The sequence below is a fragment of the Saccoglossus kowalevskii genome, chromosome 10 (assembly GCF_978046115.1).
Source record: "Saccoglossus kowalevskii chromosome 10, keSacKowa6.1, whole genome shotgun sequence".
NCBI lineage: Eukaryota > Metazoa > Hemichordata > Enteropneusta > Harrimaniidae > Saccoglossus > Saccoglossus kowalevskii.
The window spans coordinates 11,625,238-11,645,084 of record NC_140650.1 but is presented as its reverse complement, the minus strand read 5'-3'; the positions used below and the strand labels follow the sequence as shown (position 1 = coordinate 11,645,084).

General features: G+C 33.4%; 1 protein-coding gene across 3 annotated transcripts in view; it reads left to right on the top strand.

The window, feature by feature from the left end:
• The window catches only part of LOC102807944 (exocyst complex component 4-like), a 36,232-nt gene that overhangs the window by 9,405 nt on the left and 6,980 nt on the right, over positions 1–19,847 (top strand). The window contains exons 8-24 of one of the 3 annotated variants that reach the window (XM_085504240.1): positions 134–282; positions 665–735; positions 2,189–2,327; positions 5,983–6,000; positions 7,098–7,172; positions 8,573–8,661; positions 9,169–9,307; positions 10,916–11,046; positions 11,402–11,505; positions 12,146–12,219; positions 13,003–13,141; positions 13,727–13,905; positions 14,796–14,903; positions 15,058–15,144; positions 15,634–15,780; positions 17,162–17,280; positions 18,596–18,691. In XM_085504240.1, the coding sequence (XP_085360366.1) occupies positions 134–282; positions 665–735; positions 2,189–2,327; positions 5,983–6,000; positions 7,098–7,172; positions 8,573–8,661; positions 9,169–9,307; positions 10,916–11,046; positions 11,402–11,505; positions 12,146–12,219; positions 13,003–13,141; positions 13,727–13,905; positions 14,796–14,903; positions 15,058–15,144; positions 15,634–15,780; positions 17,162–17,280; positions 18,596–18,691 (1,864 nt within the window). Of the gene's footprint in view, positions 1–133; positions 283–664; positions 736–2,188; positions 2,328–5,982; positions 6,052–7,097; positions 7,173–8,572; positions 8,662–9,168; positions 9,308–10,915; positions 11,047–11,401; positions 11,506–12,145; positions 12,220–13,002; positions 13,142–13,726; positions 13,906–14,795; positions 14,904–15,057; positions 15,145–15,633; positions 15,781–17,161; positions 17,281–17,575; positions 17,910–18,595; positions 18,692–19,847 lie in introns of those variants that run through there. The other 2 variants (XM_085504239.1, XM_085504241.1) reach the window with 2 other exon arrangements.

The following is a 19,847-nucleotide window of genomic DNA, read 5'->3' as shown; positions in this document are numbered from 1 at the left end:
CAATAGCATAGAAGAAACTGCTCTTTACCATATTAGCAGTTATGATTAATTGTACATCACAAATCTTTGCTTGATTACTGTGACTAATTACATGTATATTTTAATGGTACATGTATTTTGGTGTTTACTACAGGGACACCTGGTATGGGAGATTTCTTAGATGATGAACCTAAGCATATTGTGGAGGATTTAAATGAGAATCCTGAAGAGGACAGCGTGTATTTCATGTCTATTTTGATTGAGTCTCTGTATGTACTCAAAAAAATACCTGAAGCTATTGAGGTGTGTAGAGTGACTTAAATTTAATCTGTTAGCTTGTCTTGAGATACAGTGGTTAGTTTGTTCACCTCAAATTAGTGAGGCAATTGTTCTATCCCTGTTCTGACTACTTACTCAATATTATAAATTATAATGTCATCTAAACCGCCAAATATTGGATTTCGAATAATGGAATTGCAGTAGGTGGGGACAATAAAGTCATTCATTGCTGTTTACTGTTGCTGTTGTCAGTACACAAACATTCTCACCACAGGTAATTGTAGCAGATTACCTCAATATGATTGGATTTGTATGAGTCCTCATGTCAACCCCCATAATACCCCTGTATTCATCTTGACATTAATTGCATTCAATTCATACTCACTCATTTTTATTATTACTACAGTCTGTTAAGATACGAATGCAGCCAGAGCTGAAAAAAATAGTCGATAGGACAACCAATGAAATATTAGATATGTAAGTGGTGTCTTTGTGTTTTGCTGGCTCACACTTTTTAAAGAAGTTTTTGTTGTAGAATTGCCACAAAAAGTGTATTCACACACTTTATAAACTTTACAAGCATTCACTGCGATGCCATTGGTTAGAAATACTTGTGGAAAATTTTACACATATCACCATGCATGGATTTCTGAGTTACATACCAATACCCTCAGGCCTGAAAAAAATATTGATGTTTCTGCTCAGCATAGATGCATCACCAATCTTGCCATTGCACAGCGCGCTCTGTCGACAATTCATGAAATGTGTTGTGCCTTGTCAAATATTTTCGAAAAAAAAACACCTCACCCCCCCTATTTAAAAAAAAGCCTTTAGGTCTTTTTACCGATGATTTTGCCATGTTTATACTGATGATAGCAAGTATGTGATGCTAAATGCAATATAATTTGACACCTTCTATGTGATTTATGGCTAAAATAAAAGCACTAATTACTATAAATGCATTAATTATTCCCTGGGTTTTAATTTCGCTGATAAGTAAAATCTGCTAAATTAAATCTACGTGAACATTTAAAATAACAATAAAACCCATTGTTCCCTTGACAAATCCATGAAAATCCATAAATCACAGTGAATATGATCAGAACATCAAAATAGTGAAATTAAATGTCAGTGAAAATAAATGGTTTTACAGTATTCAGATTCAAATTGACTAACATAAGGAACACTAATTACTGTGGAATACTTTATTTTCGCTGGAATTAATTTTCGCTGAAAAGGTTTTTTGGACATTTTGCTTTTGAATTTATTTTCACTGATTTTTGATGAGTTTAATGTGAAATATAGGAAAAAAAGTATATTTGCTGGATTTTATTTTCACGGAATCATCCCTTTCAGTGAAAATAGCAAAAATAAATTCCAAGCGAAAATAAAGTATTCTACAGTATATGGATTCAAATTGGCTAACATAAGGAACACTAATTATATGGATTCACATTGGTGGTATTGCCTCAATCATTAAACAATGAATTTTCAACAGATCATTGAATATTAATGTATCTTTATGCTTCTGAGTGCCTGTTTGTTGAAATCTTGTGATGAGTTATACACAGGAAGTTCTCAAGTACCTGTGTTATTTTGACACTTCAGTTTTATAGCACCCTGTTCACTGAAATCATAGTGTCAGATTGTGAAAAACCTTAAACAATGTAGTTTCCTGAACATCACTTTTCTTCACATCAGCATTTAAGAATCCTCATATTTTAACTCAATAAAAACAATTAAAAGTTAATAACTTGTGTCTCAATCAATAATTTTGAAATTTAAGCTAAATTTGTTACCCCTATTTAATAGACCAAATACATGTGAACAACCTTAATACTGTAACCATCATATGCTATTGTTATTCAAAAGGACTAATGATTGATGACATGCTTCTGACATCGTTGATTTCCTTTATTTTAAATCGTAGGAGAAACCAACGAGAAGAGACCACTGCTAAACAAGACCAACCCAAACTATTGCAAGAGTTACTAGAATGTTTATTTGAAAAATTTCGCTGTGTTGCAGCCGCTCATATGATTACACTTACTGCACTGAAACGAATTAAGGTAGATAACTGCTGTGTTGCAGCAGCTCATATTATGACACTTATCTCACTGAAACAAATTAGGATAGATAACCGCTGTGTTGCAGTGGCTCATATGATGACACTTATTACACTGAAACGAATTAAGGTAGATTACCACTGTGTTGCAGCAGCTCATATTATGACACTTATCTCACTGAAACAAATTAGGATAGATAACCGCTGTGTTGCAGTGGCTCATATGATGACACTTATTACACTGAAACAAATTAGGGTAGATAACCGCTGTGTTGCAGTGGCTCATATGATGACACTTATTACACTGAAACGAATTAAGGTAAATAACTGCTGTGTTGCAGCGACTCGTATGATTACACTTATCACACTGAAACGAATTAAGGTAGATAACTGCTGTGTTGCAGCAGCTCATATTATGACACTTATCTCATTGAAACAAATTAGGATAGATAACCGCTGTGTTGCAGTGGCTCATATTATGACACTTATCTCACTGAAACAAATTAGGATAGATAACCGCTGTGTTGCAGTGGCTCATATTATGACACTTATCTCACTGAAACAAATTAGGGTAGATAACCGCTGTGTTGCAGTGGCTCATATGATTACACTTATCACACTGACACAAATCAGGGTAAGATTACCACTGTGTTGCAGCGGCTCATATGATTACACTTATCTCACTGAAACAAATTAAGGTAGATAACTGCTGTGTTGCAGCAGCTCATATTATGACACTTATCTCACTGAAACAAATTAGGATAGATAACCGCTGTGTTGCAGTGGCTCATATGATGACACTTATTACACTGAAACGAATTAAGGTAGATTACCACTGTGTTGCAGCAGCTCATATTATGACACTTATCTCACTGAAACAAATTAGGATAGATAACCGCTGTGTTGCAGTGGCTCATATGATGACACTTATTACACTGAAACAAATTAGGGTAGATAACCGCTGTGTTGCAGTGGCTCATATGATGACACTTATTACACTGAAACGAATTAAGGTAAATAACTGCTGTGTTGCAGCGACTCGTATGATTACACTTATCACACTGAAACGAATTAAGGTAGATAACTGCTGTGTTGCAGCAGCTCATATTATGACACTTATCTCATTGAAACAAATTAGGATAGATAACCGCTGTGTTGCAGTGGCTCATATTATGACACTTATCTCACTGAAACAAATTAGGATAGATAACCGCTGTGTTGCAGTGGCTCATATTATGACACTTATCTCACTGAAACAAATTAGGGTAGATAACCGCTGTGTTGCAGTGGCTCATATGATTACACTTATCACACTGACACAAATCAGGGTAAGATTACCACTGTGTTGCAGCGGCTCATATGATTACACTTATCTCACTGAAACAAATTAAGGTAGATAACTGCTGTGTTGCAGCAGCTCATATTATGACACTTATCTCACTGAAACAAATTAGGATAGATAACCGCTGTGTTGCAGTGGCTCATATGATGACACTTATTACACTGAAACGAATTAAGGTAGATTACCACTGTGTTGCAGCAGCTCATATTATGACACTTATCTCACTGAAACAAATTAGGATAGATAACCGCTGTGTTGCAGTGGCTCATATGATGACACTTATTACACTGAAACAAATTAGGGTAGATAACCGCTGTGTTGCAGTGGCTCATATGATGACACTTATTACACTGAAACGAATTAAGGTAAATAACTGCTGTGTTGCAGCGACTCGTATGATTACACTTATCACACTGAAACGAATTAAGGTAGATAACTGCTGTGTTGCAGCAGCTCATATTATGACACTTATCTCATTGAAACAAATTAGGATAGATAACCGCTGTGTTGCAGTGGCTCATATTATGACACTTATCTCACTGAAACAAATTAGGATAGATAACCGCTGTGTTGCAGTGGCTCATATTATGACACTTATCTCACTGAAACAAATTAGGGTAGATAACCGCTGTGTTGCAGTGGCTCATATGATTACACTTATCACACTGACACAAATCAGGGTAAGATTACCACTGTGTTGCAGCGGCTCATATGATTACACTTATCTCACTGAAACAAATTAGACTAGATAACCACTGTGTTGCAGCGACTTGTATGATTACACTTATCTCACTGAAACAAATTAGACTAGATAACCGCTGTGTTGCAGCGACTCGTATGATAACACTTATCACACTGAAACAAATTAGGGTAAGATTACCGCTGTGTTGCAGCGACTCATATGATTACACTTATCACACTGAAACGAATCAGGGTAAGATTACCACTGTGTTGCAGCGACTCATATGATTACACTTATCTCACTGAAACAAATTAGACTAGATAACCGCTGTGTTGCAGCGACTCATATGATAACACTTATCACACTGAAACAAATTAGGGTAAGATTACCGCTGTGTTGCAGCGACTCATATGATTACACTTATCACACTGAAACGAATCAGGGTAAGATTACCACTGTGTTGCAGCGACTCATATGATTACACTTATCTCACTGAAACAAATTAGACTAGATAACCGCTGTGTTGCAGCGACTCATATGATTACACTTATCACACTGAAACAAATCAGGGTAAGATTACCACTGTGTTGCAGTGGCTCATATGATTACACTTATCTCACTGAAACAAATTAGACTAGATAACCGCTGTGTTGCAGCGACTCGTATGATTACACTTATCACACTGAAACAAATTAGAGTAGATAACCGGTGTTGCAGCGACTCATATGATTACACTTATCACACTGAAACAAATCAGAGTAGATAACCGGTGTTGCAGCGACTCATATGATTACACTTATCACACTGAAACAAATCAGAGTAGATTACTGCTGTCTTGCAGTGGCTCATATGATTACACTTATCTCACTGAAACAAATTAGGGTAGATTACCGCTGTGTTGCAGCGACTCATATGATTACACTTATCTCACTGAAATAAATTAGGGTAAGATTACCACTGTGTTGCAGCGACTCATATGATTACACTTATCACACTGAAACGAATCAGGGTAGATATAGATAATCTATATAACATAGCTGCTGTGAACATTTTCTTGTTTGTCACAGGTTGAATGAATGTTAATTTATGTATTGTTACTAAAATTGATATGAGACTGATTGGTTGTGTTGCTTTATATTTTAATTTTTGAATAATCAAGTTGTTTGAGATTTCATAATAACACTATGTCTGACTAGACACTGCATCTATCTCCTCTAGCATGCAGAATATTTGCCATGTTTTCGTATTGATCCTGTGTTGTTTATGTTGATTATAATCAGTACACAAGTTATCCATATATAAACACATTGTTGTTTATGTTATGTTCTCATATATTGGACACAACCACTACGTATTATTAAGAGATGTTTTTGACTCAGTATGTGTTTTCTACTGTCATTGTGTCTTGTGTCATTGTGTAAAAAAAGTGGATGTACATGTACGTGTGTCTGCTACAATGGTAAACCTTGTGTAAGGTATGATTTGATATGTTTTGAACCTGGACTTTATGTAGAAATTATCCTAAAATGAGAAAACATGGAATTTTTTTACTAAAATTTCAATAAAAGAGGTTTAGCATGTGTAGTGACAATGACTGTGCTTTAATCTCTTCCCATGCTACCATCCCTATTTCAGAAGAGATCCATGGAAGAGGTAAGAAGTGCATGCGGGCCAACAATCAAACACCACGCACTGTCCAATCAGGTGACAACCTATAGTTCAACAAACTATGCCTCCCAGATATAGCAATGCTATTAACAAACACTGGCTGGAATAGTAGTGTGTTAAATGATGGTGTGTAGAAATAGTGTTTTCTCTCTTGCTTCAAAGGTTGGGGTCTGTCACAAAACTAACTCTCATATTTCATGCTATATATATATATATATACATCTTTTTCTCAGTCTGCCTAATTGATTCATCTGTGATTGAGTTGTTAGAGATGACATTTATTACACTATAGGTCTTATACGTATTCCTGCATCCATCTCCTTCATTCAGTGATTGCATGTGTTATTAATATCTGGTTAACATTGGAATCCCAAATAAACATCGCTTTAAGAATTGTATTAATTGCACTTAGATAAATAGTAAATAATAATCAGCATCCTTATGCTTTTTTTTCTTCATGTAATTTAATTCTGCACTGACTTATTGTAATAAATATTATGTATAATTGCATTTAATAAATGATCTGATAATATCCATGATACTGGTCACCTAGTTGTCAACTAACATTGTGAATGCTCCAATGTGATATTCAATATGAAAATTATCATTATTATCCCTATATAACCAGTGTCTTCTTGGTCTAACTGAATGGATGTGTCAGACCTATTCCTTTGTTACCAGATAATATGGCTGCATGTTTATTATCTATATTGTGTAAATATAGTGTGCATCTCTCTCAACTCAATCTAGAGTCAGAATATTGTATTCAAAATTGATAAATGTAATCTATCTGACATACTTCTGAAACAGTATTTTTCTCGTGTGAAATTTATATTTCAATTTTTAAATTGTCAGTGTGAGTGAATTTGTTAACTGATGTTAATTCCTGCCCATTAGTAATTATTAAATTATTTCCTTATTTGTACCGCCTAGTATTTCGTAAATTGGACCTGGTAACTACCAAAATCATTACACGAATATAAAAATCTATAAATTTCACACAGAATATTTCTGTCACAGAGCTTGCATTATATATTTATGATTGAATTACTGTTTTTAATCCAAATGTTGTTTATTTTTAGAATTCTGCTTCTCAAGTTAATACAGATTTTCAGCTTTATGACATGCAAGAAGTCTGGTCTAAAATACAAGCTGTAGTGAGTATGAAATATGATAGTAGTGGCAACAAAACCACTACTTGTAATAATGTCAATATTGCAGTTTTTAGTGTTCATGAATATAAATGGAATAACAATATTTTGATGCTCTTTTGCAATAAATACCTACAGTTAAGATTATTGTTTGACTTGCATAAAGTCTCTTGTTTGTTTTTTTGGTGTTTTTTCTAGATAAGCCTTGTGATTGTTTGACAGTAATCATGTGATGCTATCCTTAGCAAGATAAGGCTTGTGATTGGTTGAAAGTAGTCATGTGATGTTATCTTTAGCAAGTTATTGCTTGTGATTGGTTGAAAGTAATCATGTGATGCTATCCTTAGCAAAATAAGGCTTGTGATTGGTTGAAAGTAATCATGTGATGCTATCTTTAGCAAGTTAATGCTTGTGATTGGTTGAAAGTAATCAGGTGATGCTATCATTAACAAGTTAATGCTTGTGATTGGTTGAAAGTAATCATGTGATGTTATCCTTAGCAAGATAAGGCTTGTGATTGGTTGAAAGTAATCATGTGTTGCTATCCTTAGCAAGTTAATGCTTGTGATTGGTTGAAAGTTCTCACATGATGCTATCCTTAGCAAGATAAGGCTTGTGATTGGTTGAGAGTAATCAGGTAATGCTATCTTTAGCAAGTTGATGCTTGTTATTGGTTGAAAGTAATCATGTGATGCTATCCTTAGCAAATTAATGCTTGTGATTAGTAATCATGTGATATCCTTAGCATGATAAGCCTTGTGATTGGTTGAAATTAGTCATCTGATGTTATCCTTAGCAAGATAAGGCTTGTGATTGGTTGAAAGTAATCATGTGTTGCTATCCTTAGCAAGTTAATGCTTGTGATTGGTTGAAAGTTCTCACATGATGCTATCCTTAGCAAGATAAGGCTTGTGATTGGTTGAAAGTAATCATGTGATGCTATCTTTAGCAAGATAAGGCTTGTGATTGGTTGAAAGCAATCATGTGATGCTGAGTGGAACATTGTATAATACCCTATTGCTCAAGTAGTAGTGCATGCACTTATGCAAATGACAGAGATGTGTCTATGGTTATAAGACATTATATTTTAATAATCCAGTCTACTATAAATGCATTTGGTTTATATGTATATTTCTATTCTACTTCTAATAGAGCAAATATGTTAATTGTCTACTTGCCATAGCTTTGTGTTTATGTGCCATGGTGGATTTCTTGTACCGTATTTGTTCAATGCATATCAACTAAAAATGGCATTTGTTATATATTGCGTCATTGAAATATGTCTTATTGTGACCATAGAAACACCTCTATTTACATAAGCGAATGCACTACTGATAGAGCAAATCAGGTATTTGCATTTAATTCAACATTTCTTCACCTGTACCTGTTGCTGGTTTAAATTGTAGCTACAAATGTTGCTAGGTGACTACCTTGATGTCAAGAACACTGCAGCAACCAAACAACAAACACCTACAACATTTACTACCACCAGTAGGTAAGTCTAATGTTTCACTTTTATAATACACACTCTATACACTTCATTATCCTGTATGTACATGTATGATGAATTGAATATATTGCAGACTGAAAAGAAATTTTAATGCCGCTGGTTAGGTGTACAACAATGACTTATTTTTTGTTAAAATTATGTTGCCTGGAAAAAAATAATAAAGGCAATAAATAGATTCGTTTCCAGTCCGTATGCATGACAGTTTGATAGTATTGCAAAAAAAAAAAAAATTAGGTAAATTTTTCATAAATAGGCAAGATTTTTATAATCAACTTCATACTACAACTGGTCTTTTTTGCCCAAATTTTGAAATATTTCATCTGCTTAGTATATAATACTATATATTATCTACTACAGTGTGGTGCCGACTACTCTCACAATTGGGTATCTTGTTTCAGTTTGAAATATTTAAAAGTAGTATTATTGAAGACATTTTCTTTTTACGTGATTCACTGAATCAGATATAATTAATCTGTATTCTTTTTTCCGTAGCACTGATGTTGGTTCCTACTTCTCAAAAAGGAGATACACACGACCCAAAATGTCATTATTCAAGTTTGAGCAGTCATCACATGCTATTAGTATGAATAATTACCTGAGAGAACAGAAACAGCCTGGATTCTATGGCTTGGTAGGTAGTACATACCGGTAGTTTGAAATACTGTAAATCACAGAAACAGCCTGGATTCTATGTCTTGGTAGGTAGTACATTGTTTGAAATACTGTAAATCACAGAAACAGCCTGGATTCTATGGCTTGGTAGGTAGTACATAGTTTGAAATACTGTAAATCACAGAAACAGCCTGGATTCTATGGCTTGGTAGGTAGTACATAGTTTGAAATACTGTAAATCACAGAAATAGCCTGGATTCTATGGCTTGGTAGGTAGAACATAGTTTGAAATATTGTAAATCACAGAAACAGCCTGGATTCTATGGCTTGGTAGGTAGTACCGGTACATAGTTTGAAATACCGTAAATCACAGAAACAGCCTGGATTCTATGGCTTGGTAGGTAGTACATAGTTTGAAATACTGTAAATCACAGAAATAGCCTGGATTCTATGGCTTGGTAGGTAGTACATAGTTTGAAATACTGTAAATCACAGAAACAGCCTGGATTCTATGGCTTGGTAGGTAGTACATAGTTTGAAATACTGTAAATCACAGAAATAGCCTGGATTCTATGGCTTGGTAGGTAGTACATAGTTTGAAATACTGTAAATCACAGAAACAGCCTGGATTCTATGGCTTGGTAGGTAGTACATAGTTTGAAATACTGTAAATCACAGAAACAGCCTGGATTCTATGGCTTGGTAGGTAGTACATAGTTTGAAATACTGTAAATCTCTTTAATTCTGCAACAGAAAATTTTTCATAAGTCAGTAAAAATCACAAGCAGCAGTGAACATTTTCCTAGAGTTCTACGACGCAAAACATTTTTCTAGATTCCTACAACGCAAAGCGTCTGTGACTTTGATGAAATTTTGTCTTCTTGAATGAAATAAAATCCTGAAATCACAAATATTTCTATCAGGGTAAATTAAGCGGTTCACAGTATTAGCACTGGAAACAGTGTAAAATGTCATCATCTTCACTCTAACTTTTAGTTTAGTCTAAGTTTGTTCAGGTATCAAATAACATATCTTAATCTATTCCTCTCATTATTTGTGTTGAAAGATTATAATGTCAGATTTTTACCCTCTGTTGGGTAGCTTACATGGTGGCTATCTTAATTGTCATCAAAGGTATTTTAATCATTTAGTGACTGGAACACGCAGTGATCACTGTCCTACATTGTATCTCTGTCGCACAGATATATCTCAAGAAAACTGAGCATCTCTGCATTAACCAAATAAAAATGTTTCTTGCTTCACATTGAGAAAAACTGCTGTCCTGGTCTCGGCCACCAAAATCATTATTTTTTCACATTTTTCACCTGAGCCAGAGGTACCAAATATACACCAACTACCGAAATGGACAAAGTGTAAGGAGTACCAGTTACACCAACTACCCATTGCTGCAAAAGGGCCAAGGGTACCAGATACACCTACTACCCAGTATGTCTATAGAGCAAAAGGAATACAACATTTATAATACATTGTAATAGTAATTATATATATTTATATATTATTCATTGTTTGCATAAATACCTGATGGATGATTTCATTCTGTACTTTTTGTTATTCATAAATAATGATTTACAAATAGTCTTACAATAGTGTACTATATTTATTTTAGGATACAGAGAAACAGGACACAGATGAACCTGTATTTGTATGCGATCCATCTGCTAAGAATATCACAGCCATATTTAATCTATTAAGATTATTCATCCGAGAAATAGAGGCTAATATTGGATGTTCACCAGGGTATGTACTTTTACAGATACACCCAAAATGTCATGGTTACATCAGAGTATCTGGTTTGCTCAGCGATTTATAGTTATGAATAATAATTAGAGAACAACAAAAAGTACATTGTCAGTCATGAAATTGTTTTTGCCCTATATCATCATACAAGAGAAGTAATCAATAACTGCCACTATAGCTGTGTTTATAACCAGTGTTATTTCAAAATAAGCCTCGGGAAGTTTTTTTCAATCCAAAATCATTATATTGGTTCATTTTGCAATGTAAAAATTGTAGATAGTTTCATTCCACCCCCAAGTGTGCAGGCTTCTTGCTTAATGAGTAGGTTTCAGTGTTTATTGCATTTCTATTTCAGGTCTCATTGTACGCTTCATGGATTTATATCAGATTTTATCAAAGACATATTTCTAGGCCAAGTTCATTGTGAAATCAACACTAAAATAGAAGCTGTGACTAAGGGTAAGGTCATGATCCTAATATCCATTACCCACGAGTCTTTGCAGGTTTCCATCATTATTGGCTGTTTTAATGCCATGCATCAGATAAGGCATTGCGATTGGTCAAGTTGTTTTCAACCATCACTTGAAATTTATAAAAACATCATTTATAAATTTTTTAAATAAAAAAAAAAATCATACCTTCACTGCATTCACTGTACTGTTGCTCATTTTAAATAAAAATACTCAAGTCAATAAATTTTGTCAAAGTTTTGATTTCACAAAATTTTTGAAAATGGATCCTAAAGTTCACACATCCTGGTACATTCTGACCCCTTTAAGCCTTAGGTTATTCCTGGTATTCAATTGTGTTGACCAACAATAGGCATACAGCCTGAGTGTTGTATCAGTTATTATTATTACGTTCTAGGAGTATTGTTGTGCTAAGCTAATTGTTTTTAGTATTACAACTCATTTTTAAAAATTGCTTGTATTTATTGGTGAAGCTAATTAAAGAATTGTCATTGATTGTAATTTGTATCTCAAGAAAATACCAGGATGTGTGACCTTTTGGAGATCAAGCATCAGGCCAGTATACATACTTAATTTGCATAATAGATGTCTATGTTTTTCCCGTAATTCATTCTGTTTCTATATTGTAGGTGGTGAAGGCTTGAGAACTTTAATTGATGCCCAAGCACAAAAAATCCTAGGTGTATCCAGACCTCTTTTACAGGTACACTTTATAATGTACATTCTTCAGTTTTGTTCAGACTGTTGATATAAGCTATGATTTACTGTAAAACGTGTCGTTTTAGCTAGTATGTTATTTCAGCTAATCTGTAATTTCACTAATTCAAAATGTAGCTAATTTAACATAAAAGTATAATCTCACTGTGAGATAGTTGATACTTTACTAAATTAAGATTCTGTTAATTTGTGCATTGGGTCAAATTTGCTACAATTGTTTACAGCTATTTCAACATCATTCATTGTGAGATACATCTGCACATCCATTGGTTTTAAGATCCAATTCAGGATGGCCGAATGGTGGCTATTTTTGTGTTGACAATTTATCAAAATCATCACTTGATCGTGGTACAAACATCTGACATTATGAGACCTTCATGCATATATATTTGTTTTTTAGATGGGATTCGAAATGGCTAACTATTTTAATGAATCCTGTTTCAAAGCTATATCTTGACATGCCCGACTGATCATATTCAAACTTTATACATACATCATACATCATGTCGTACATATGCATATTTATTTATTTGGTGAACCGATCCATGATGGTGATTGTTTCAATGTTTCAGATCTGGATCTCGGTCGTACATAGACAGATTTTGTTCATAAATATAGAAATAAACCAGATGGAAAAATAATGATTTCTTTATTTCCATATCTCGTAACAGCACCAACAAAAAAAGCAATACATTTTAAATTTTAATCCACGGAGCAACTTAGTGTTTTCTGACTGGCCAAATTTATATATTCTCTTCAAACGTTTCAGAGCACTGTTGCTGTAGAGAATGCTGTGAGTGATTTACGTGATTTGATGCAATCATTGCCAGCCTACGCTGATCAGTTTCTCAACATGATTTGTAAAGTATTGCAAGAATACAAAGACATTTGTCATAATGCCTACAGAGGTAAGATATACATCGCCTCAGTGTAAAATGCTGGTCGTGAGATTTTTTACATGTGCCCATATTTAGTGCATATAGCAGTAATAATATTTAGTGTCAAAATCCATTTGCTATTGTTTTTAATTTGTAGTCCACAGTATGTAAAATTTGTTGGTTTACTGTCAGACTTTTTTTTTAAAAAAAACCTATAAAATGTTAGCAGTGGTTTCCATAGACCACAATGAATACACATTTCCTCATTGAAAACCCACTAAAAATATTGTCAATTTTTCTAGACATAAAAAAAGTACCTTGCAAGACACTATACATGTTTTTTTACTATGTGTCTGAGTATGATTGATGACCCTATATGACACTTGATGTGTAACGTTCTACATTGACATTCTACATTTGACATTTATCAAATAATGCTTTGAAACAGAAAACAAACATTTTACCATATTTGGCGCACTTTACCGGTATGCATAATTGAAAAAAAAAAATTGCGAGGCACTGATTTCAAACTGACATCCTTTTTTTTGGGGGGGGGGGAATATTTACTCTTGGTGCCATTCTTGCTTTAAACATTTTATTCTCTGTAAATTGTAGGTATAGTACAACCAGAAGCTGAAGACAAGCGGATTATTAGTGCAACATGGGCTAAAGACGAAGACATTTCAAGATTATTGAGGTCATTACCAAACTGGACAAATCTACAGAAACACAGAAAAGATAAAAATGACATTGAGGTGGAAAGTTTGGATGATATTAGAGCTAGAAATACCAAGGTAAAATTTGATTTACAATTTAATTCTCTGTGGGTTATGGATGAATCAATATTTCATAGATTATGAAAATGTTTCAAATACTTCGCAACATTTGAGCTCATGTTCCTTTAAAGTTGCATTGTCAGCAAATTTGTGAGTAATTTGGTCAAAAATAAAATCTGAAAGTTATAGCAAGAGTTATACTGTTGGAAAGTTGATGTTATTGTACCTTCTATTGACTTAGTTTATTATTTGTTTTGACTACAATAAGTGCTGTCATGCATTGTTGTTTAATCTTTTCACCACCAGTTCTTTCATTCCATCACAAATTCACAAAATAGTCCTATTCATAGTCAGCACATTCCTTCAGAACATTGGGAAAAAATAGCCAAATTTTTTGAGTAAACACTAAAAATTTACTCAAACTGAGTCTGTTGGCTCCAAAATTAGGGTTCATTTCCAGAATATTGAAGAATATGAGAAAAAAAAGTGCAAAAAAAAATTGGGCAAGTAAGTCTGGTGGTGAAAATGTTAAATGCTGCTTCAAATGCAATGTACACAGTACAAAGTTTGCTGAGATGCAGTAATGTGATAAACACGAGTAAAACCGTTGTCTTATAAATTCAAAAGAGATAGACTGAATGCAAAAAATCGGTGTGCTGATCTTAGTGGAAAATGCTTCATGTTGAATAAATATTTTGTAATGTAACCTATTTTAGATCTTTAAACAGAGAATCCTGCAAGCAATTTGGTGACTTCATGGCACCCTTAGATGCTGAAAACTCTGAAGTGAATATTGTGTGAATACTGTTACAGTAGCTGTTGCATTTATTGCAGTGCACATATTACTTGTCATGTCAAAACACAGTTTTACTGACAATATAATTTTAATAACTGTTATTTACCCACAGGAATCAGAACTGTTGATTGGTAACCTTGGTGATAAAGTAATCCCTAAGCATGAAGTCCTGCTGGATGTCAATGTGTTGAAGGCATTGGCCAATCTGCATGAAAGTTTAGTAAGTTTCTATGGCTACAACATTATATTTGAATCTTTTGTTGTCTGATTTGTGATTTCCTGACCATATTCTACTTTCACAAATTGTTTTTGTTTGTTTTGTAAACTTACTTAGATTGGCATTCAGATAAAAGTATTTCTTTTTATCTTCAAAGGAATGGTTTGCAGGTAAAATCCAGTCGTTTTATTGCACATTATCTAATTCGTCAGCTGTTATTATGTCTGTTGATTATAGACCAAGTGTAAGTATACTCTGGAAGCAATTTGATACTTGTGGGACTAAATCCACAGTGATATGCAATTAATTACCTTATCAGCTATAATCTGCTGGTCTTTGACAGGCGAATAGATTTTAATTTCGATCCCTGCAACTCTACAATAAAATTCAACTTAGAGGCTCTTCTTGGTCGGATAATTTATTTGCAAGTAATAATACATCTTTTGGAAATTCATCTCATTGCATTGTTGCAAGGTCTGTACATGGTTGAATGTAAAATATATGAAAAAAGGTATATTCTCTGGATTTTATTTTCACTAAATCATTTCTTCAGCGAAAATAGCGAAAATTAATTCCAAGAAAAAAGTAAATTATTTTACAGTATTAGTAATGGGGAAAATGAGGATTGGGAACTTTTGACTCTGCATACTGTTCCTGTGCACATTCAATTCCAGGTACAATATATATTCTCATTGCATTTCAATAATCATACTTAATTTCTCTTTTGTTCCAGGATATTCCTGTGTTACCAGAGGCAACATTAAAGTCTTTATCCAGTCTTAACAGGGAATATCAAGATATGGCGGAAACCTCTCTACTTGTGCTTCACCTAGAAATAAGAGTTCATTGTTTTTATTACCTTATGCCAGTACTTATGCAGGTAAGACACTGTTGGAACTCGCACTTGAGTACCAGGTTACCCTTGAAAACTAACTCCATGAGAGAAAGCCCATCTATTACATAAACATGCAAGGTGTGTGTTGCAGTCTGTTGTTGATATACGGTAATAGCAGAAATGCATTGTTGCTGATAGCGTAGCAAGAAAATAAGGCCAACAATTGTTGTAGTTCCTGTAACATCTTTTCAAAAATAGAACAGGTAGGTAGAGATTTTTTTAATTTTTATATACCGATATATTTATATATGTTTTTTCTTTATTACAACTGTGTTTAATTTTTTATCCTTGCATATAAGAACTGTTTTTGTAAATATGAGTGTCTATAAAAACATATTCAAAGCCTGCATCAATTTCGCAAGATATTCTCAAATATGGCCAAAAAACAGTTAAGGGTCAGGCAGCAAAAAATAGTTCAGGTTATAGAAACCACACATTTTTTTTTCTTCCCCTGATACCACATTAAAAAAGACAATAAATGAGTTACCTGTACATCATTTACTATGTATACATGTCTTTACTTTTTCACAACCAATTCTCTCATTTCATCACAAATTCACAAAACAGTTTTGTTTATAGTCTGCACTTTCCTTCAGAAGATTGGGACAAAAATAGCCAGATTTTTTGAGTAAAAATTGTTGGCTCCAAAATTAGGGTTTATTTCCAGAAATATTAAAGAATATAATGAAAAAAAGTGCAAACAAATGTGGATGAGAAAGTCTGGTGGTGAAAAGGTTAATCCTACATGCTTACATATCTTATGTACACTATTTTCTGACTTGAAAAGATAATTCAGTTTGTTACTAACAGTTTGGATTAACACTTTGATTTGAATAATCTGTTTTTGACAGTCAGTTTGAAGATTTGCATGACTGTTTAAAACAAGCTATCCTGTCAAATTTCTGATGAGAATTATGCTTAGCATTCCCAAACTCCTAAATTAAAATAAAAATTATAATATTCTACATACATACATTGATTGTATGTGTGTGACCGAAATAAAAAATACTGTAAAAGCATTTATTTTCACTAACATTTAATTTTGTTTATTTTAATGCTTTGAGCAATTTCACTGGGCAGGGAAAGTTATTGTTATTTTACATGTTCATGTGTATTTAATTTAGCCGTCTTATGAAAATAATGAAATAACTATTGCTTCATGCATTCTAATTAATGTAAACCTTGATTTTGCAGAGCACTATGACCAGATGGAATGTGATTTCAGAACCGAAATCTTGTCACTATCCTTCAATATATACACTCTGAGCGGTTTAAGTAAAATACTGCATTTTCCAGTTGGTTACCATGGTACAAGTTGCCATGGTACTATCTTTCATGTATTCAAAAATCTCATTTTATTTTACAGACCGCATTTCATTCGTCCACTGACATTTCTGATGCTGATTCAAGCGTTATCAAACTTAATAAAGATTTAGTTGCGATTGAAGAAGCTTTGAACAGCAGTTTACAACAGCATAAATTCCAGTAAGTACTTTGACTCATCACAAGCATTATAAAGTCTGAGAGGGTCACAGCTTATTGCTAAACAGAGACAGAAATAAACATTTGAATTTAGAAACATTGTGGAAGGGTTTGGCCATTTGATTTCTTTCATTATAATCATTGGTTTTCAATACTTGACAGGTATATAGTGGAAGGTCTTGGCCGTTTGATTTCTTTCATTATAATCATTGGTTTTCAATACTTGACAGGTATATAATGGAAGGTCTTGGCCATTTGATTTCTTTCATTATAATCATTGGTTTTCAATACTTGACAGGTATATAGTGGAAGGTCTTGGCCATTTGATTTCTTTCATTATAATCATTGGTTTTCAATACTTGACAGGTATATAGTGGAAGGTCTTGGCCATTTGATTTCTTTCATTATAATCATTGGTTTTCAATACTTGACAGGTATATAGTGGAAGGTCTTGGCCATTTGATTTCTTTCATTATAATCATTGGTTTTCAATACTTGACAGGTATATAGTGGAAGGTCTTGGCCATTTGATTTCTTTCATTATAATCATTGGTTTTCAATACTTGACAGGTATATAGTGGAAGGTCTTGGCCATTTGATTTCTTTCATTATAATCATTGGTTTTCAATACTTGACAGGTATATAGTGGAAGGTCTTGGCCATTTGATTTCTTTCATTATAATCATTGGTTTTCAATACTTGACAGGTATATAGTGGAAGGTCTTGGCCATTTGATTTCTTTTATTATAATCATTGGTTTTCAATACTTGACAGGTATATAGGGGAAGGTCTTGGCCATTTGATTTCTTTCATTATAATCATTGGTTTTCAATACTTGACAGGTATATAGTGGAAGGTCTTGGCCATTTGATTTCTTTCATTATAATCATTGGTTTTCAATACTTGACAGGTATATAGTGGAAGGTCTTGGCCATTTGATTTCTTTCATTATAATCATTGGTTTTCAATACTTGACAGGTATATAGTGGAAGGTCTTGGCCATTTGATTTCTTTCATTATAATCATTGGTTTTCAATACTTGACAGGTATATAGTGGAAGGTCTTGGCCATTTGATTTCTTTCATTATAATCATTGGTTTTCAATACTTGACAGGTATATAGTGGAAGGTCTTGGCCATTTGATTTCTTTCATTATAATCATTGGTTTTCAATACTTGACAGGTATATAGTGGAAGGTCTTGGCCATTTGATTTCTTTCATTATAATCATTGGTTTTCAATACTTGACAGGTATATAGTGGAAGGTCTTGGCCATTTGATTTCTTTCATTATAATCATTGGTTTTCAATACTTGACAGGTATATAGTGGAAGGTCTTGGCCATTTGATTTCTTTCATTATAATCAACGGTTCGCAGTATATTAAAAGAATGAATGAAAATGGAATCAAGAAGATGTAAGTATTATTTAGTGACTACAAATGTTGAAATTAGATAGACCTTAACACTGCTGCTGCTTTTTTGCCACTTTTACTAGAAGTAGGCATTAATTCCCGTAATAAAATATGGTGAGATGCAAATTATTGAAATAGTGGGTTGTAATTGATAAATTGGTACAATGTACAGACCAGTTAGTTATTGGGCAATAATCAAGCACTGCTAAAGGGTAATGCACAAATAGAAATAAATATTTACTATGAATCAGAAATATCCAATATTTTTCCACTTTTGGACAGTTTTTATAAACAGCAATCCCATCATTATTCTTTCACTTCAAGAATATTCAACTGAAAATTTGCATATTGTTGTGAATCTTCTATCTCAAGTGCTACTTGTAGCTAACAAAACAAGTGACTTTTTTTTTTCTAAGCATCCTACTCCACATAAATTGTTATCATACAATTTATTATTTACAAAATATTGCATGATAACTTGACTTGACTTGAATCAGGATGTTCACTGCCCGTTTTAATGAGCTTGAATGTGCCTCACCCATTATTGTACATATCCCCATTTTCCCTGTTATCATTCAATAATTTCTAGTGCTAATGGGCAGCCTTGAGGTCATTGACTTTTATTCCCTAATTGACATACTTTAAGTATACAATAACTATCAGTTAATAGTTTCTGTTTCTAAAAAGTTCAAAAGTTGGAACATATAATTTCACCTTGGTTCATATCTCAGACATGTCTGGACCAAACATGATCATACTTTACACATACATCTTACATATTGGAATACCTTTGCATTTATTGTATGATTCAAAAATCAAAATCAATTATTCCTACCAATCGGACCCAGTTCAGATCAAACTTTTGTAATTCAAAATGGCTGACTAATTTCAGTTTTGTTCATTATTGCATGACTGGGACTATGTCATGTTAATCACTTGTTTTAATGAATACTGTTTCGAGGTCATATGACATGACTTGATCGATCATGTTTAAAATTCACATCATACATCATATCACACGTTTCAACATGCAGTTGTTCTATGGTGCAAATCAAGATGATCACATTGAACATAATGATGCATATCATTTTGTTTTTAGATTTGATTCAAAATAGCCAACTGGTTGCCATTTTTTTTTCAACAAATAGACAATCACTGA